This window comes from Haplochromis burtoni, unplaced genomic scaffold, assembly GCF_018398535.1.
Source record: "Haplochromis burtoni strain Fernald_Lab_line unplaced genomic scaffold, NCSU_Asbu1 Contig_27, whole genome shotgun sequence".
Lineage (NCBI taxonomy): Eukaryota > Metazoa > Chordata > Actinopteri > Cichliformes > Cichlidae > Haplochromis > Haplochromis burtoni.
In genome coordinates, this window is record NW_024582388.1 from 2,890,746 (window position 1) to 2,912,144 (window position 21,399).

At 40.8% G+C, this 21,399-nt stretch overlaps 1 protein-coding gene across 5 annotated transcripts in view; it reads left to right on the top strand.

Moving 5' to 3' along the window:
• cadm3 (cell adhesion molecule 3) overlaps positions 1–19,210 on the top strand; it is a 104,680-nt gene extending 85,470 nt beyond the window's left edge. For 2 of the 5 annotated variants that reach the window (XM_005918080.2, XM_005918081.3), the window contains exons 8-12: positions 7,226–7,398; positions 7,776–8,201; positions 8,629–8,649; positions 12,232–12,357; positions 14,973–19,210. In XM_005918080.2, coding sequence (XP_005918142.1) covers positions 7,226–7,398; positions 7,776–8,201; positions 8,629–8,649; positions 12,232–12,357; positions 14,973–15,091 — 865 coding nt within the window. In that variant the 3' untranslated portion in view covers positions 15,092–19,210. The remainder of the gene's footprint in view (positions 1–7,225; positions 7,399–7,775; positions 8,202–8,628; positions 8,650–12,231; positions 12,358–14,972) is intronic. The other 3 variants (XM_042219062.1, XM_005918083.2, XM_014332328.2) reach the window with 3 other exon arrangements.
• The last annotated feature ends 2,189 nt before the right edge of the window (positions 19,211–21,399 follow it).

The following is a 21,399-nucleotide window of genomic DNA, read 5'->3' on the forward strand; positions in this document are numbered from 1 at the left end:
GCGTGTACATGTTTTTTCTGATACCCGCATGCACACAGAAACAAACTGCAAGCCGCGTCTTAAATCCTGCCCACACAAATGCACTTTCCCCTGGCCTTTCTGCATTATAGATGAATCTCCATCGATCTGTAGTTCTTCTCCCTCTTCTTCCTCCTTCCATCCTTCCATCATCACGTATCTCTCTGCCGCCTTGTCACTCATAGCTCGTTCGCGCCTCTCCGCCTTGTCATGCCTCCACCCTTTGGTCTCCTCCTCCTCCTCCACCTCCTCCTCCTCCTAACTTCGTCCTTTCCTATAACTCTCATCTATCTCTCCTCACACCTTTTCCCTCTAAACCCCCCATCCCTCCCCTCCTCACTCTCCCTCCCGCTCTACTCTGCTGTCATCCCTTCCCTACTCATTCTCTTTCCCTGTCAGCTCATCACAGGAGTGGCTAGGAAGAAGACTAGCTGGTAAGTTTGATTGGCAGGTGGAATGCACAGGGGGCGGGGGAGGAGGAGGTGACTGTCATTGCATGTACGTGCTGTAACAGGCAGCATGGTTGTGGATAAATTATAGGCAGCATGGAAGCAAGGCATGGAGAGTGTGCCACAGTCAGGGGACCACCAATGCTAGAAATCCATTTGTTTGGGAAACATTTCAACCATCCACTGAATCATGTTTGTTCTGCATAAGGAATAGTCTTGTTCTGTTATAATAAATGGATCTGCAGTGTCTACTTTGAAATGGCCTTGACAGGGCAAACGTTCAGGGTGCTCCTATTGGGATCACCCACTGTAAAAATTTACATGGAGTACATGGAGAGGCTTTAGATAAGAATGACTGCTGAGTGGCAGTGGAAAAAAAAACACACAGAAGAAGCGAAGAGAGAAAAAAAGAGGCAAAGAAAATAAAGGTAGAGAGGAAAGGAAAACAAACTGACAGGAGGGGAGAGGTAAGCGGAGAAAAGCGTGGGCAGAGGGGAGACAGAAAGATATGGTGACAAGCAGAGAATGACTAAGACAGAAAGGGGGAGCGCAAACAAGAGTGTGTGTGTGTGTGAGGGAGAGAGAGGGGAGTGTGCTCAGTTATGTGCACCGCTGCTTGTGGATGAGCTAGTGTCCAATCGAGTCAGATACAGGTTGCCCCTGCAGCTGTCAGTCAAAACCCAATCACTGCAACAACACCTTTCCTCCGACACACCCAGCCACTCAGCTCCCTGTCCTCCTTTTTAACCGCCCGCCCCAATCAAACTCAATGAATGTCACACTCTATTCCAGGATACACACTTTTCTCTCTGTGGTCACATCCTGTCAGGTTCAAAAGAATAACAGCGTATCAAATTCTATACTGTGTTTCCTTGACGCCCAGCGGCAAGAACTTTCTAATAGAAGAGAAAAGGATTTGTGCGCTACATTCTATTATAGTTCCCATTTATTTGATCAGGAACACGGGGTAGTGCTCACAATCGCTTTACATTTCTATTCTTCAAGTCACATAACTGAGTTAATCTCTCCCCAGACTTTTCACTTAACATGTTTACAGCTTAAAAGCCTGACATAACCTTGACCTAATGCTTGCAAGCTTCCTTAAGTCTGCAAGGTTGTGGCTATGTTTAGAAAACAGCAGGTGACACGTTACAAGATTACTAACCTGCGGCTTGTTAACAGACAAGGCCGTCCATGTCCTGTAATTCATCCATCCATCCATCCATTCGCTTCCGCTTATCCTTTTCAGGGTCACGGGGGGCGCTGGAGCCTATCCCAGCTGTCATAGGGCGAAAGGCGGGGTACACCCTGGACAGGTCGCCAGTCTGTCGCAGGGCTAACACACAGGGACAGACAACCATTCACACTCACACCTAGTGACAATTTGGATTAATCAATTAACCTATCCCCACAAACTGCATGTCTTTGGACGGTGGGAGGAAGCCGGAGTACCCGGAGAGAACCCACGCAAACACGGGGAGAACATGCAAACTCCACACAGAAAGACCCCGGCCTGATGGTGGAATTGAACTCAGGACCTTCTTGCTGTACGGCAACAGTGCTAACCACCATGCCACCGTGCTGCCCGTCCTGTAGTTCAGTTTTCTTAAAAACACCAAATATTTGTAGCCAAAGCGTAATATAGCTTACAGTACTGTGCAAAAGTCTTGAACCACATCTTATTTCTTTATATGTTGCTAGGAAAATGGGAAATAGGTGCAGCAGTTTATTTAGACATGCAAACATAGATGGAAATGCAGTAAGCAAGGCAAAAACAAAGCTCATATACTATAATTCTAATCAGCTTGAAAGTCAATATTTGGTATGACCACCTCTATTCTTCTACATAGACTCTCTCAGGCACACTTTCTTGTAATTTATTCAAGTAGTCTCAAGAAATAGTTTCTCCAGGCTTCTTGAAGGACATTCAGAGCTCTTATTTGGATGTTGGCTGTGTTTTATTCGATACTCTGTCAAGATGATCCCACACTGCTTCAATAATGCTGAGCCCTTGGGAGACTCAATCCATGACTGATACTGTTCCATTGTTTGTTTGTTTTTATCCAGGTTTGCTTTTACTATGTTGGCAGTGTGTTTGGGATCATTGTCATGCTGAAAAATGAGGTTGTTGCCAATCAGATGCTTTCCAGATGGTATTGCATGGTGGATCAAAATCCTTTTCTGCTTTCATAATTCCATCAATTTTGACAAGATCCCCAACACCACAGTCTGAAGTGCAGCTCCAAACTACGACAGTGTTTTTTACAGATGGCTGTAGACACTCACTGTTGTACCTCTTTCCTGACATTTCATGACTGTGCATCATGACAAGAATTTCAACTAAAAATTTCTCATTTGGATCCAAATCCAGGCATGTTTTTCACAGATTTTCAGTCCAGTTTTTTGTGTAACTTAGCACATTCATTTGCCAATATCATTTCGAGAACATTTTTGATGTGGCTTCGGCAAACAGGAATCAACTTAAGGACTAGATGCATCTTTCTGGTCCTGTGTCAGGTCTTCGCTGGATTTTGTCCTATTTTTTTAAAGATGTGACTTTTACATAATGTTCATCTGCTGCAGGTATCTTTTTGCACTGCGACCTCTTCATTTGTCCTATACTTGTGCAGTTTCTCAAAATTTTTAAAGGACACGCTGCAGAGATGTGCCAGGTTTTAAGCTATTAACTCTTTGAAAATCACCTTACTGTTGCAAAAGTACTATTTCATGGTAATCACAATGTGTTATCATTGGCATTTTATTTTTTATTAAATGAGGCAGCCTGCTGTTTGTGCAACAGGCTGCTAGTAGTTAAATGCATGAAGATTTAAAATAGTTTCTTTTGTTGTTTGCTATGCGTAGACACCGGTTCATCAGAAGTGGCAAAAGTACAGATATTCTATACTGATTTAAATTATTTACTCAAGTAAAGGTGAAAAAGTACAGGCTCTGAAATGTACTCATAGCAAGAAAGTAAAAAGTCATTTTTAGGACCTCTCTATCAGCTATTTTTGTGCAACTGAACCTTGTGCTATATTAATGTAATAAAATAATGTTCGCAAACAGGAATATAAACTTTACCTTAGTCTAAATTTTATTCAGGTGTAGTGGCTCACAGTGTGGAAAAGAATAATAGCTTACAATAATTTATATTGTGGGCTCCAGTAGATTCTTTTAGTATATAGGCTGTGATCAGCTGATCTGTGCTCCTGCTGACCTTTGTGGAGTTACACAACTGTATTCAAAAAGATGCAAGCAGTCCTATCTTGGCTGATTCCTATCCTCTACACCGACATTGTTTATTCTGTCTTTATACCAGTATAAAGTTGGTATGAAGGTGGAATTAAGTGAATTAAGTGTCATCAGCTAAAATTCATATTAATCTCTGCTATCCTTCATGTAACCTAACTATAACCAGGAACACCACATCCACTATGCAACCTGCCAATAACACACAGTTAGTATAACTCTGTTTGTTTGAGTGAAGTTATTTTGCACTCTTTTCTCTCCCTGTGAAGAACAGCAGCTGGACCCTTAGCAGGCAGACACACTGTGTGACAAACTGCACACTTTGCGCTTGCTGATATTTGTTGAGCTGATAATAACGTTACATTTGAAATTACCTGCCACTCAAAAAATGTTACTGCCTTTGTACTTGCTCTTCTTCTGTAGGGTTAGCTAGAAGTACTGAAGTACTGCGAACACAACTTAAAAACATCTCCACTTGTTCAAAGAAAAAAACAAACACCGGCCCACCTTGACTGGCAATATAAATTATGCATAGCTTGTATGGTTTTGCCTATTTCATCTTTTTTTTAATGCAATAACCCCTGGTGATTGATATGCTATTAGGATTGTCTTTTATGTGTTACTGCTTAGGCTCACACCGGTTTAATGTTTGAAGGCCCGCAGTGACATGAAATAATAACTCCCTTCAAATGTGTTAAACCGAAAGTAACAAGTCTGTTTTGAAAATCTAAAGAGTAGAAAGTACAGATATTTGTTTAAAAATTTAGGGAGTAAACGTAAAAAAAAAAAAAAAAAAAACTCCAGTAAAGTACAGATAATCTGGAAATTCTACATTAACAGATTTGTAATTCCCAAAATTCCTCTGAAAAAGATCAGGTACAACAACTGAGTTGAGAGTGAGTAGAAAAAGCAGAAAAACCGTAAAAGATCAAAATGCCTCGAGAGCTATTGCCTAAGACCACTTTAAAAAATACAAGAAAGTCTACTTGGAAGGAAAGTATAAAGACATGAGGAGTAGCATTTGCAGCGCACTGTTTGTCACTAACATACAGCCACATTGCTGTTGCCACATTCAGGCAGGTATACTCAGCCTTGAGGACCTTTCCATACACTTCTTTGCCTGGGGGTATTTTTTTTTTAAATGACAGGAAATCAGGGTCCAGTTAATTATCCTAACAGCACTAAATAAATAAAGAGTGAATAATGATTAAAAGGCCTCCAAGTCATCAATTTTATTTTCAGATTTAGTGACTTTTAAACTGCATTAATTTCATGGAAGCATAGATATGATGCCTGTGGATAAAGCACATATTTTACTTTATTTATTATCTGAATTAGTTACAAATGCTTTGGTTACAACTGAAGGAGTTCAAACAACATTAAACGTAGCTGGAGCCTCTTTAGTAAATTTGATTTAATGAATAAGTGCACCAGCCGGCAGCCTGTGGTGGGCCCAGTTTGGCCCACTGGCTGTAAGTTAAATACCGCTGTTGTGTTTCTACAGCAAACAGGTTGTCAAACAGACATTTATTTATACACATGCACACACAGAGCAACATTGCCATTCATTTGTAAGTTGAGTCTGTATGCCCCGTCTGCTGAGCGATGTTCTTTTACCTTTGCTGATTTAGTCTCTAAAAACTCCCAAAGGGTCGGCTGTGGCTCTTTAGCATCTAAATCCTCCAAATCTTTGCAAGCTTCAACTGCTGAATTTGTCTGTCTGATGAAAACAGAAAAAAAAAATTAGTAGCATAATCATTTCACCCATTGTTAATACAAAAAAGGTAATTAGAGCAGCTTCAAGGCTGTCTATATTCTGCAGGAAACAGTGACCTTGGGACTGAGCGCCACAGAGTGGGTTGGAGAGAGCGAGAGTAATAGTGTAGTCTCTGGGGTTTAATCAAAAATAAAAACAACATAAAAAAATCACAAGGCTTATCCATTTATAATCTCTAATTGTAAAAATACCATTATCTGTTGACATGATATGTTCGGTTGAAATAACTCTTGAATTACAAAGATTTTATAAATTAGCTTAATTTAACAAATCTTATATTAATAATTTAGCAGAAATACCCAAAAGCTCATTCTTCTCAGTGATAATGATTACAACTGGGAGAGGGAGGCGTATGCAGCTCCAAAGTACCCATAATTGCAATAAGGAATGTCTTCAAGCGTATCATGACTTTTGTACAGTGTTTACTAATGCATGTGTGCTAATTGAAAACTTTCCACCTAAGCGGGGCTCACAGCCAAGAATAAAGCGCAGAGTTTAGACCTGCATGCTGGGAATTATCAGATCATTATCGTGATCTCACCAATCCGCTTTCTCCACTTAAGCTGCCCCGCTGTACGTAAACGTATATCGAGCATTATGTTTAATATTACTACACGAGTCACAGCCTGTAAATGTGGAGTTAATTGTTCGGTTAATTGCACATTATCAAGCATTTGGAAGCGGTGTAAAACAACAGAAGATTACATTTTATTGCAGGTAACCACACAATGCACTGAAACGACATGCTGGTTTTTAAACATTTTATGGTTGAATAATCATCTTTTATTTGCCTCGGGGCACTGAAAGGCTTTCCCTTCAGGGTTGTTAGGATTTCTTTGCCTAAAATGAAGCGTACTCAAAACTTTGACACTTGGTCTTTCCAAGCGTTATCTCCGCAGGAAGTGTCAAGGGAGCAGATTGTGTTTTTCATTAGCTTTCAGCCATTTGGAGAATTTTACCCAGCAGCAAAGACCAACAGAGTTACTCCTTTACAGCTGCGACTCATCCAGCTAGGTTTTAAATACTGGTTTGAAGTAGCTTATTCAAAGAGGCTCATTATTCCTGCCATTTACAGTTAGTGTACGAATGCCAACCTGGCCAAAGCCGTGAAGTTACGGATCGCACCTTTAGGTGTCGCTAGGAGTTTTTTCACATTTCCAAGAGTGATTAATCAGTCCAGTGTATTCAGGTCTGTGCCCGATTCAGACTCCCCGTCATCCTAATTACTGTACAGTGCTTAAGGACTTGCACATTTACATAATTGATTCTTTTATCAAAGCTCGTCTCGCTATCTCTCTCGTTCACAATCTGTTATGCAGAATGGATTTTTTAGCGCAGCCTGATTTGAAATGCTGATCTTCACTCTGTTGTCTTCTTCTCTTTCTGTCGCTTCTAAGCGCCTTTCTTCTTCAAGCCGTGCCATTATTTTTTCCATCTTTCTTTTTCATTCATCTACTTTGCTGTCTCCTGCAACAACTTCCCTATCCCTCCTTTTTTCTCCTCCTGTTTCTCCTCGTGTCTCCTCTGCTCTGCTCTCCTGCTTTTATCTTTTCTTTTTCTGTCTTTATTCCTCCCAGTTTCCCCGCTCCTTTGACCCTCCTGTCTCGCTCAACCTTTTTTTCCTTCTCCTGAAGCACTTGTCACAGCTCCCCTCTCTCATCACTGTAGAATCTTTTGATTGTTCAGACTGTATATGTTTCAGCTGAGGTCTCTCATTCTCTCTGTCTGCCAGGCCCACTATCTACACATGGGACAAGAAAGATGGAGGGCTCCCCTTACAGGCCAAACCTGATGGTGCTGTCCTGCATTTCTCGATGCTCAACAAATCAGATAATGGCGTCTACGTGTGCCACGCTGACAACGGCATTGGAAGCAGCGAGGGGGAGTACACACTCTTGGTGCAAGGTAAGGAGAAAAAGCAAAAAGAGGGAAAAAAGGGATGTGTGGTGACAGAAAGAGGAAGGAGAGGGACTCTGGGATGTTTTCTTTCTTCATCACGTTTTATTCCTTCTTTTGTTTGTTGTGGCTTGGCTTGTACTTCCATCTTTTTTCTCTTCTGATTTTCTTTTGTTTCTTTCCTCCTGTCTTTGTTTTTTCTTTTTGTTTTTTTCTCATCCAACCGCGCCTGACCACAACCATCCAACCGCTTTCGTTCATTTCTTGCGCTTCTCTCCCTTTGCTTTTATGTGACCCGTTCATTCAATTCGTGGTCGTTTTTGCGCTTTGCTCACCCGTTTTTTTTCTCCTGCTGCGCTTCATTTTTTTTCTCGACCTCCTCAAAGATCCCATGGACCCAGACTCCCCAAAAGTCACAGTTCCCTCACTTGGTTCTTCATCTTTCACCCCCTTTTCCTCCCTCCCATCTTCCTCTCCTACTGACAGCTTCTTCGGCTCTGGCTCTGATTCCATTTACTCTGACCCCTTTTCCACTACTGACCCCTTCACCACCTCCTCTTCCTCAAACTCCTCCCCTTCATCAACTGATGTGTCAACCACCATCTCTGAATCCTCCACCATGACCCTCTCCAACGCTCTCTTCCCCAACCTGCCATTCTCTCCAGACTCCTCTTCCCCCCACTCCACTTCATCCCCAACTCCTCCTTCCACCAGCTCTTCTAGCATCACTGCCACTCCCGCCTACTCATCCCCTGCCTCCTCCCTTACACCCCCAGTTTCAGTCCAGCTGAATGGAGTTAACACTTTCACAGGTAAAACCAGTTACACACTTACGCACACACACCTGTAAGCAAAGAGATGCGAGAATCTTAGTATAGCCGAGAAAATCCAAAACGTTTGAAGCTTTCTTATGTTTTCCCGCTGTACCAAAAATTGATCTTGAATTGTGTAGCAGTCAAAAATATTCTGACCTTGTGTTACATGCGCGCACACACGCAAACACAGAAAAAAGCGTGGCAACAAAGGAAATGACGGAGCACTCCATAAAGGAAAAAATGGCATTTGTTTGGCTGTGTCACAGCTGTTTCACATTTTTTTCTTGTCTTCCTCTTTCCTCCCGTTGATTATCCTGAACCCCAAATCTCTTCCTTAACAAACATTCCTCCACTTACCTAACCACCAACCATCCCTCCCTCCATCCATACATTCAACAATCCATCCACCCATCCACTTCTGAAGATGAAGCACGCAACATTACAGGTATAACTTTTCCACCAGTCACCTGTGGTCTTTTTGTTTTCTGTGGTTCCAACTTTTCGTCCACCTGTCTGTCCGCCTGACTCTTTGTAGTTTTGTTTTTGTCTGTCTGTGATTCTGGGGGGGAAAAGTAGTCTGGCGACACTTTGAACTTGTGAGTAGAGGGATGAATATTTTATACTCCTGCCCACATAATGCTTTGTTGTTGCCCATACATACACAGACTGGCTCCAGACACAAGTACCCACCATTCCCACGTGCTGCACACACTCACATCCACACTCACTTCTATCTCCCAAAGACACACAGACTAGCATGACCCCTTAAGTGGTACAAGTCATTTACACAGTGTTCCACTTCCTCTGTGTGTGTTTCTCTGTGTGTGTGTGTATGTGCGCGTACCAAGGAGGGAGGGGGGTCAGGCTTCGAGGTGTTCTTGGCTCTTGTCTGCGTTCCTTTGATGCTGACAGCAGGATTTATGGGCTCATTCTCAGTCTCGCCTCGTCAGCATGCCCCTCTCTCACCTCCACGCTGGCCAACCAGAGTGTGTGCCCGACTCTCTGTGTTTGTGTGTTATTCTGATCGACGTACAGAGTCCTACCCTCCGCTTTCCCCTTTTCCTCTTTTCTCCCATTCTCTTGTCTAGAGCTGGCCTCTGGTTCACCACTGTCAGGCCCTTCACGTCTCCAATTGGCTGAAATATATTTCTCCTACAAAAAGGCCCTTCACTACATCCTTTGGTGACCCAGCTGGTTGTAAAATGTTCTTTTCTTCCATGTTCACTTTCAGTTTTATTTCTGGTTGACAGTAGCTATTGCTGTGCTTTAGTGTCTCTGTTCTGCAATCCAATTGAGTGTAAAGAAAAATAGCTTGTCCTCCACATTGTTTTAACTTGCTGATTGCCAGGTAAAAAAACAGCCTCTCCAAAATCGTTCCTTTTTATTCCTCTAATATCTTTTTAAGGTGTGTTTTTTGTGTTTTTTGGTATAAGACACGCTGCATTTCAGTTGTTCCTGCCTAAGTGACTTTCAAATAATGAACACCCAGTGTCTGATCAGTTCTAAAAAGCCAGGCGAAATGATTGATGTATTGTGTTATTTCCACTTAGATCGCTTTCTCTTCTGAAGAGTAAGTTGATTAAGTGGCTGATTTGAGGCAACAAGAGGAACTCAAAATTTTCTGTTGTTGGCTGAAAAACCTTCATCTCTCCAAAACATAACAAACAAACAAACAGAAAAAAAAACACTTTAAAGAAGAGAAAAGGATGTCTTCTCTTAAAGTCAACTGAACATTATTCAGAAACTTACCCAAGTCAAGAAAAAAAGAAAAATGAAAAACTGTTCTGAAATAATTGTGTTGAAGTGTAGACGCTACATAAATGAAATTTTTGTTAAGTTGTTAGCACTTTTATAATTATGAACATTATTATGCCGTTAGCACGCGCTTAATCCATCATTTATATAGCATTACTCCTCCTTAGTTTGACATTTAAAAAATACAGATAAATACTTATGACTATGATCATGATTATCATTGTTACTAGCTGTTATGTAGTAGCAATGATAGGTGTTACTGGTGTAACAGATGGACAAACATATTTGTGTTTATAAATGGCATACTAACGAGGAGTAATGTTATATAAATGATGAATTAAGCACTTGCTAATACCTTTATAATATCTTGCAAATGCTTAATAGTGTGACATTATCCTAAAGTGCTACCGTTAGGTCTTTCCTGTATTTTTATGTCACTTCTTTTATGTCATGTACAGCGTGACTTGGCTGAGCTATTTGCTGATTTGATGGTGTCAGCTGTTATAACGGCCAATAAATGAAGATTAACAAAATAAAGAAGAGACGTGAGAAGCAGCCTTCATCTGTAGGTGTTGATGTTGCATAGTTTGTCTATCTGAAGGTGGCCTGCAACTTCCCTGGTAGCAGCATTTGTTTGGAACACCACAAACACAACAACCAGCTGATCCAAGCAGAGTCGTGTAGAGCATAAGCAATCAATAAAAAACAAGATTATTTTTAAACTGTTGTGTCATATTATCTTAGTAAGGACTCATAGATAACTACACATAATGGTTAGGGAAATCTATTTATGTGTAACGAGTCTGCAGAGCTTGCAAACTCCTGTGGAGAGAAGGAAACTCAGGATTCAGATACCGATATGTAGACACAGAAAAAGTAAAATGAAAATACGCAGTCCAGCAATAAAGTTCATGATCAAAGTAACATAAATCCAGAAGGAAGCAGGAATAACACACTGGCAGAAAACAGACTGGGAGGGTAAACGGACTCTGTGACACTGGACAAAGGAATGATAGGATTATATTAGCTCACAATGAGGGCTGATGGGGATTAGACACAGCTGGACAGAAACAAGACGCGGGTGCAGACAATATAAAACACTCACGGGGGGAATAAAACTAAATACAAGACACAACTAGCTAGCAGAGCAAAACACTAAATGGGTGAAAACAACTAAACAGGGAAACACAGACATAAGAATAAACTTGACACAGGAGGGAAAAAAAGGAAATACAGAGGCGAATACTGCACAAAGTACTGGATTAAAACTAAACTGAAGAATCATAAACTTCAAAAGATGCAACAAATAAATTATCTGCTGCATTTTCTGGTTGCACTGCAATTTCAACTTGTATATATTTTTTTAAACATATATTCATAATACAGCTTTTAAATCATTAAAAAGCTAAGTGTTACTATCCTGCAATACATGACAATCATTTTAAACTGTAGTAAGTTATGAAGAACTCTTACTCATTACTTGTTTGATGGAATGTCAATGATTTAAAATTAACAACAAGAAGTTCTGAAATGTGCTAGAGTATATGAAACATATTCATTCTAAATCCTCCGTGATTGAATGAATCTGCTAGATAAATGTATACTTAATCAAATCATCCTAAAAGCAGAATCTGGGGCTTTGGGAGCCCCTGGAGGTTTGGGACTCTGGTACAGTTTGGTGCATTGCCTTGGATTTCTCAAGACCGAACATTTTAATTCAAAGAGGAGCATAAAATCAATCAGTCACAGTGAAATCACCACGGCTGAAGGGGTCAGGATTTCAGCCAACATCAAGAGTCTGTGTGTGTTCCCGCAAGGTTCCCACGAAGTGATTGGTACTTGGTTTGTAGACTGCAAACAATTTTTAAGGTGACTCAGTGGCCTTCTTTCTTTCGCCTGGCTCTTTCACATCCCTGTCTTTGTCTTCTGAAACTTTGCCTCAGTGGGTTTTATATATTGACAAGTCTTCTCTGCTCCCCTGTTCTTGTCATTTCGCTCTGTATTCTCTCTGTCACTCTCCCCATTATTCTCTCTCTCACTCTCTTTATTTCTACCGCCTTTCATCATCCGTTTCCACCAATATTCCTCCACCCCCTCGTCTCCCCCTCTGTTCTCAATCTCTGTCTCTCTGTCATGCTCTCCCCTTATTTCTCGCTGCTTCTACCTCATTTTCTCTTGCTTCTTTTTCTCTTTTTCTTTATCATGCCTTCTCTTTTTTTCCCCTTCCCCCCTTTCTTCTCCTTTCTTCCACACTGCTCGACCTTTTCTTAAGACCCCACAGCCATGTCGACGACTTCGGGGGTGGACCACGCCGTGATCGGAGGGGTAGTGGCTGTCATCGTCTTTATCTTGCTTTGCCTCCTCATCGTCCTCGGCAGATACCTCATCAGACACAAAGGTCACTGCCTCCCACAAACACGGACTCATGAACACACGGACGCACACTCATTCATGCGTGCACGAGTATACACAGAGATACACTTGCATAAATATGGATACATGAGCTCCAAGACTGGATCTCGCACCTGCAAATATGCATACAAATGAAGGAACACAAAGAAATGCAAATGCAGTTACACCTACAGTATATGTGAGTTATAAGCTTAAAACTTGGAATTAATGAATTTATTTATGCTCAAATCAGAATAAGAAGATGAATGACTCACACAAAGAGAATGTTTATTTCTTTTTAAAACATTTTGGTTCACATAACCCCCCTTTTTAAATTAGACTGCCTGTCATCGGCGATGTGTCACCAGCCTTTTCTTTTCGTTACATCACCAAATTTTATTTGGAATTTAAAATAATGCGTTCAGTCCAATTTTAGGACGGAAACTGTAAATACTGTAATGCAAAGTTCAGAGGCAATAAAAACCTGTTTCAGCACCCAGGTGGGGTGGTTGATTAAAACAAACTCCACCACCACTCAACCAGATTCAATCCCTGAATTAGGTGCTTCAAGCTGGTAGAATATTGAAAGCGACTGCCTGCTGGCTGTTGTTTACAAGTGCCAGATCTACTAGGAATGATGTCCATTTCCCTTCACTACCAATTACCTCTGACTTTTTCAGGCAATTGTTTGTCAGCAAATGGATATGGTTTCTAATTTGTGATGAGTATAGTGGGCACAATGCTAGTTATCCTATTCATTAGACGTAAACTACCAGTACATGCAATAAAAAGCTAATAACACTCAGACCTTTACATTTAAATTTGCGTAAGAAGTAAAAGCCTTATAGGTGATGGGGTTATTTACCTAACTACCTTTGATTCAACAGACTTATGATGACCTAACATTATTTTAAAACAGGCACCAACATCATATTAAAACGATAATAGTAATAAACTGGTTCTTAAATAGCGCTTCTCTGCTCTACCTGAGCATTCACCCATTCTTACCCATTCACACAATCACTTTTTCTCTGCTTTCTAGCTAACATTTATACACATTCATGCTGCGATGGAGGCATCAGAGAGCAACTTGGGGTTTGTCTCTTCCCTAGAGATATTTGGCATGAAGACGTTCTGTACTTAAGTAGAAATACCGCTGTTAATAATTACTCCAGTAAAAGTTGAAGTACTGATTTAACTTCTTTACTAATGTAAAAACAAAATAGCAGGCTCTGAAATGTACTCAAAGTAAGAAAGTAACAAGGATGTTTCTATTTTTGTGCAAAGTTAACTGAACCTTGTGCTATATTAACATAATGATAAAATGAATGGCTAGATGGGAATGCATACTTTTTGTTATTCTAATTATACTCAGCTTGAATCTGAAGAAAAAGAAGGAAGATAAAAAAAATACATATCTGTTTTCTGTTGCCTACATTGCAGAGGGTGTCTGCCTCTAAACAGAAAAATGTGTACAGTCAGGGGTTAAAGTGGAATTCAGCAGGTGGGGAAACCTAAAATTGGTTGCAATGGCTCACTGTGGGGAAAAGAATATAACTCACAATAATTTCTATCGAGAGCTCTCGTAGATTTTCTTAGTGTGCAGGCTGTGATCAGCTGACCTGCTGCTCTTTGTCATTTGCACACCTGAATTGAACCAGGTGTCAGCAGATGTTTCATGAGTTGTTCTGGCTGATTTCCATCTACACTATCAGTACACTCTTTTTTCTAGATGGTATAAAGTTGGTATGAAGATAGAGTTCAGTCAATGGATCTCAGCATCATCAGCAAAAATCCATATTAATCTCTGCTACACTTGATGTAACCTAACTCTGTCCATGAAACCACAGCCACTGTGCACCAGTCACACACTTTACTTTAATTCATCACAGTACAGCAAGCTCACCTGTTTATCCTGCACTAACCTGCAGAGTATTTTCATGCAGCCTTATAACAGCACAGTTAGTCTGCCTCAGTTTGTTTAGCAGCACATTTCACAATATGAAAAAACATAATTTCATGATCTGATTTAAAAACAGGCAGCACGGTGGCACGGTGGTTAGCACTGTTGCCACACAGCAAGAAGGTCCTGAGCTCAATTCCACCATCAGGCCGGGGTCTTTCTGTGTGGAGTTTGCATGTTCTCCCCGTGTTTGCGTGGGTTCCCTCCGGGTACTCCGGCTTCCTCCCACTGTCCAAAGACATGCAACTTGTGGGGATAGGTTAATTGGATAATCCAAATTGCCACTAGGTGTGAATGTGCAAGTGAAAGTGAGTGCGAATGGTTGTCTGTCTCTGTGTGTTGGCCCTGCGACAGACTGGCGACCTGTCCAGGGTGTACCCCGCCTCTCGCCCTATGACAGCTGGGATAGGCTCCAGCGCCCCCCGCGACCCTGAAAAGGATAAGCGGAAGTGGATGGATGGATGATTTAAAAACACGAGAACTTCCATGTAAGGTTTAAATAAAGCAGCTGGACCTTTAGCTAGCAACACACTGTGTAGCAAACTGCAATGGTTTATTTTCTGCTGGTCTTTGTCTGGTTAATTTTTACAGTTACAATGTTGCACTTTCGCTGCCTTATTTAATCTTACTTCTCCAAATTTTTCTCTCTCCTGCCACAGGAACGTATCTGACCCACGAGGCCAAGGGCTCAGATGATGCCCCGGATGCCGACACAGCCATCATCAACGCAGAAGGAGGTCACTCCGGAGCAGAGGACAAGAAAGAGTACTTTATCTAGATAGAGAACAGAGTGGTGGAGGAAAGAAGCGGGAGGAGGCGGAGAAAAAGTTGGAGGACGTGGATTGGAGGAGAGGGGAAGAGTGAAGGAAAGGAAACCTCGATTTTTTTTCACGATGCTTCAGTTCTTCACTCTGTTGGAGGGATGATGGGATGGGAATGGAGGGAAAGGACTCTGGGCTGAGTTGAGCTTCAACTGGTACTACCCTCTTTGCATTGATACAGGGAAGTGAGATTTTGCACTGACATATGGATGAACTAATGTTACACTCAAACACACACACGAACATGCAACATACTTGTGTCAGTTAAGGGGTGAATCTGTTTTCACACAGACGTGAATGCTCATAGATGCTCAGAATAACAAACGGGAGCCTCCTACTAACACGCATCCGAATTCTGACACATTAACACATTGTCACACAAGCATCGTAGCCTATTTTGAACTGTCAGCGCCGTGAAAAATCAAAATTGTAAGTCACATTCCAACATGTCGAGCTGATATTCCACTTCTCAAACCTGTCTTCTCAACATTTAATCCAAACCAGGTCTGTCTATTCACTTTTTTTTTCTCCTCATTCTCTACATCTAACAAGGCAGAATCCCTCTATAAGCCTCCTCGTGACAGAGAAATCCATCTAAAGCAAATTATTACTGACAAACATAATCTCCCTCTCTCACAGTTTAATCTTTTTATGCCATCAAACCTCTTCCTACGTCCTCGCAAACCCCGGTACGAGCCATCGAGTTTTCCACAATGCAACGCCACAAAAACATGCAACACCCATGCAAAAACAGCATTCCCACCTTGTGCTACAAAGCCCAGGGGCTCCAGTATACATATATAAATATATATATATATAGAATTATATAGCATTCTTTTTACTTGACAGAAAATGTTTGGTGTGCTGTAAATACACTCTCTCTGTCCTGTTTCTGCCTTCTGTCTCTCCTTCTATCCCCCTTCTCTTTCTCTCTCCACCCCCCCTCTCCTGTAACTCATACAGTCTGTTACTGCATTACAGTAACTTATATACTCAAAAAAAAGCCTGCCTGTTTTTATTACATGCGTGGAAATGCAGAGTCGAAATATCAATATCTGGGTAAAAAATAGAAACATACCAACAATGATGTTGCGATGAAGACTAACATTAACTGCAAATATTTGTATATTCTGATTTTCTTTGATCTTTTTTTCTTTTTTTATTTGATCTCTTGGGGACTCATGAGGGATTTTCTCTCGTCAGTGTCTCAGTATGTTACTGTCAGTGTTAACATTTTTACAGTGTTTGTCAGTTTGTCAGCCCAGGAGTCCATGAATCGAATTCCTAACTTGTATTTTGATTTTGATGTTCAGGTTTTCAACAATGTTTATGTACTTAGTTCCTTTTTTCGCTGATGAATGGAGTTTCTCCCTGCTTTGTCGGCTCTCTGCTCCTAAATGCTAATCAGCAGCACACCTTCGGTCGGGAGCTTTGAACGGCGACAAGTTGGTGGTGGAGTTTATCTTGAATTCTGCTGCCCAGTGTTTGTACTTGTGGACCACTGTGGCTTTCCTTCCAGCTGGCCCCGCTGATCCCACGGTTCACCTTCGCCGTTTTTCTCTCTGCAGCAGACTGCTTGACTTGGCGAGGCCACCTGGCGCTAAATTCATTGAGTAGTGACATCATGACTTCCTCTAAGAGGTTGGCACATTTGCTGCTTTCAGAGGTGAAAATGCTTGCTTGCTTTTCCACTACAGGGCCAAATAGGACTGGCTACATGCATTATGACAAACTTCCCGGCAAAAAACCTTTCTGTTACTGTTTTTTTTTTTTTTTTTTTTTTTTTGTGTGTGTGTGTGTGTATGTGTGTTATTGCAAGCAGGAATCATTAACCAGCTTAGCAAAAGGTTCCCATAAATGCACAGTGTTTTATTAAGGTTGGAAGTTCGCCTTAGCACTGAAAGCTCCACTTGGCCCGGTCATTGAAATTGATTGCAATCTAACTAAGAGGCTCTGGGCTCTAGACTGTACACATGCCAAGCTTTGGTTTGGTGGGCAGGGTGCCGAGTCTGGGCGGCACTAACACTGAAGAAAGTCATTTAGTAACTTAAATGTCCTCTTCTCTTTTTTTCCCCCTCTGCTCTGCCCGTCCATTCCTTGCATTCTTTAATCAATCATCCCGTCTGCGTCCTGATCCACCTTCACCCCATGTCCCCTCCTCTCATCACTCGTCTCCCCCACTCCATCTCTGATTGATGTCTGATTCTCCTTCCTGGTCTCTCATCCACGAGTTCACATAGACGTACAGTAGAAGTAGCGTCTATAGCTTTGCTGGCGTGTGCTGATGGCTCTTCGAAGCACTGTTTGGGAGTGTTTGGAGAGGAATCCACTTGCTGTTGTTGTCAGTCTACCTGTAGACAGTTATGTCTTTGATAGTTTTTGTACACATTTTATGGGAATGTTCAGGGAATGTGATTTTGCATTCCTTTCCCCGTGTTGTTGTTAACCGCTACCTAGCTTTCTTCTTTGTGAGCAAGTAGTATGTCTATAAGCTAGCTATTCGACAAAGGGTAATGCGACCTGAAGCAGGGTCAGCTGTTGTTCTTTTTTTCTGCCGAGAGCGCTTGGTGAGACTATTTAGTGACTGGTGATGTAGTAGTGAACCCGGGTTAAACAGTGCTTGGATTCTGTGTGTTTGAGCTCGCACTGTTTATCTGATGTTTGCTCTACAACACTCTTCTGCTATCATTTCACTGCTATCATGCCTGCAGATCAGAGGATTGGCTCTGTCTCACAGAGATTGTTGTCCACTTTGAAGATGTTACCATTGATTTGTATTTAACCTCAGTCTAGTTCTGCTCTGTGAATGGAGAAAGGAATATCTGACTCATACTCACCAAAGTGTAGTGTCTTTTAAAAACTAATGGACCTGTATTTGCCTGTAATTTATTGTCCTGTCCTTTGTCTTAGTTAGTGTGCTAGCATGTAGCTTGCATGAGAAATGGTTGGAAAGTGTAGATAGTGTTGCAGATGAGCAGCGATGACAAGTTCGTCTCCTGAGACGAGAAGCGGCGGCCTAACCGGCTGACCTCCCTGCTTTTCTCTGATCTGCAAACATGTCCCAGTGAAATCCGTCTGCACCGCCTCAACACGGCAGAAAAGCAGTGAAGCAACTGGCAAAGCAGGACTCGTTATGCCCTTATCAAAACCACGTAGGGGTATAGTGTTGGACTGAGATTTGCACTCACGTCTAATTGCATTTCAGTGCATCAGTGCAGTAATGATTGACTGTCACCAGATGCCAGCAAACAACAGCTTTTCTTCTCCCTCCTCAGTCGGTACGAGCTGTCCTGCCCTTCCACCAGACGCGCCACCTCCTCTTCAGGCAGCCGCACACTAGCTGCCGCCCATCTCTTTTCATTTTGTAGAATAAGCCAATTAATTTTTAAATTATGTTTCATTAAAGGTGTGCATAATCTCATTGTTTTCATTTCAATTGATATCTTTTTTTCTTTCCTTGAATTTAGATGTTCCAAAACTTGAAGGTTAGACATTTAGTTTTTTGCATATGTTATTGTTTCAACAACGATTTTTAATTAATTTCATGTATATAGTGTTGCCTTTTACCAGATACTCTTACGAGCGCACCCCATACATACTTTGCACATACACTTTGGATACAAACACATCCACACACATATTTGGATATGCACAGCAGGCTTGATGTCTGTTACTATGGTGTATTTGTACATATGTGTGTGTGTGTGTGTGTTTGTGTATGAGTGTGAAGCGTGTAATAATTGATCCAGACAAACTTCAGATTTACTCTCATGTGTGTTGCATTCACAAAAATGTTCGTATTTCAGTAACTCAGACAATGTCTTTGTTCTTATCATTATTATTTTGAATGACAAGTCTTCCTTTTGAATAAATATCCATATCACATGGGAGTAGTGCTGTCATGTATGTTAATTTGTACTATGGCTGATGATGTCATCAAGGTGAGGCCCAACCGCATGCAGTGGTGGGTTTTGCATCTGTTGGCTGTTACGTTCATAAAGTATTTGTTTTTCGGGGTTACTTTTGTTAAAATAACAGTTCAGTTGTTGACTTCAATAAACATGCATTTGGGTTAATTTCACGTGTCTTATCATTTGTTCTTTATGCTGGGAAACAGTAAAAATTGCAGGTCTGAAATGCCCATTAGAGCTTTCTCATGAAACTTTTTTTTAATATGAAAGTGTGGTTAAACACATATTTTGCTAATCACATTTAATAACTCAGCACAGACTCGTCTTTAATGTTATTAGTACCTGTGTTTACTGTTTCACGCTGTAAAATTTTGTGGTCCCGGCAGTTTACTGCATCATTGAAAAATGCAACATTTTCTTAAAAAACGGAGACTTTTCAAGATCAAAGAGCTCTAAGGCGCTCTCTGTTATTTAATATTTTAAATGCCTTCATATTCATCATATCAGAGAAATATTTGTTGAGAATAGCTTCCTATCTCTCTCTGAACTAGATGGACTGGACAGTTTCTGATTCTAGACTCAATTTGAATCGAACCATTGCGCCTATGGAAATACTCTTCAGCTAAAATATAAGAAATATATACATATATATATATATTTAAAATAATAGTATATGCTAGATCTGTAGTGACTTGATTAGGACTTTAAACAGGCTTATGAGATTTATGAGCTTTCTTTTCTTTGTCAGCGGATTCTGGGTTTTTTTTCCCGGTTTTTTTTTTCTTTCTTTCCAATGATCAAACATCTTACTTTTCATCAGTCTCTGTGCTTGAAAAACACTTTTCCCCCCAGAAAGTAATTGATGTGATAAAATGGCTCATAAATCTAAAAGCCACAGAATGAAGTTATCAACAGGTCCAGATGAGCCACACTGCATATTTTGTTTCTAGCACGCAGCTAAAAAGAAGGTCCAACAGATGGCAGTGCAACATAGTAAACTGAACACTCTTGTTTAAACAGAAATGATCTTTGGTTATAAAACTAAGAAAGCTACTGACTGATGTTCTCACTTAATTCTATTAACTTACATTGGACACTGGCAACAAAATTCATCTTATTATGTCTGAAATCGATTATTAAGTCTTTCTTTCTTCTGTGTGGTTTCCTTTCATTGCTCTTATCTTTCCCTTGCGTCCTCTCATTTAGTTTGCTCTGCGGTTTGGGGAAAATTGTTAGCACATGTTGGTACTGGAGGTTAATAATCAGCCTTATATTGTGCACATGCTACTGGTTAATTGCACAGTATGTAGTCGCATCAAAACAGATGGATGATGCGTGCTCTCCATTCATTTAAAGATAAAGAACTATTTTTTTTGCGGAAGTTGTTCTACATATAAAAGCGCAGTTGGGATGAATAAACAGAATGCCGTTATAATAAATTAATTAGTTTTCACCCTCAGAAATGTGATCCCGCTCAAACTGAACAAAAATGCATTGATGTAGGTGCCAACAAATGCGTGCACTGCCAAAGCTGACCTCGTTTGGGTGGTGAATTATGCAATTTTAACGCAATTTACATGTTGCTGTATTTGCAGGCAATGAAACTTCTTAGCTGCAATTAAACAGGTGTTCTGGTGGCTTTTACGCTTTAAAAATAAATAAATACAAATGAATACGAATTCCCTCTATAAGCAGATATTCCCATTAGCACACTGGATACGATCCGGCCACTGTTATTGCACTAGTCCTAATAGTAACAGTAATAGCAACATGTATAAATATTCAACATTCATTTTTTTTATGGTTTAGCTCTCAAAAGCTATTCAAAAACTCTTTTGCTGTGATTTGATGAGCAAAGAATTTACTCTAGTATTTTAAAACTATGATCGGCACATGAAAATCTGTAGTCCTGTCATCCATAGCCAGATATACACAATCTGGTATGAAATGATCAAGACGCCTAAAGCTTTGAACAATGCAAATTTCTGATCGTTTTTTATGTGAATCGAATTAATGTCCAGAATATCTGACTTAAACATTTAACTATCTACACTATCTACACTGCTTTGCTACTTTCATTTAAAGGTTACAAACTATTCACATCCATAATCTGCATAATCTGTGTTTTCATCCTTAAAGCAGCATTCATTTGTAAAGTTTAACACCTGACTGTTTGGGTTTCTTTTTATGTTTTAAACGCAGTTCTTGTTGTGGCCGCAGCAGCGCCCTCCTCTCTGTTCTCTCTAAAACCGAGATTTGGAGCGGGAGGGGTGGAAGAGGTGGAGGTGGTGGTAGTGAAGGAGGGAGGGGGTGTGTGCTACTGATTGTATGAAAGGAGGGGGGCACATAGGAAG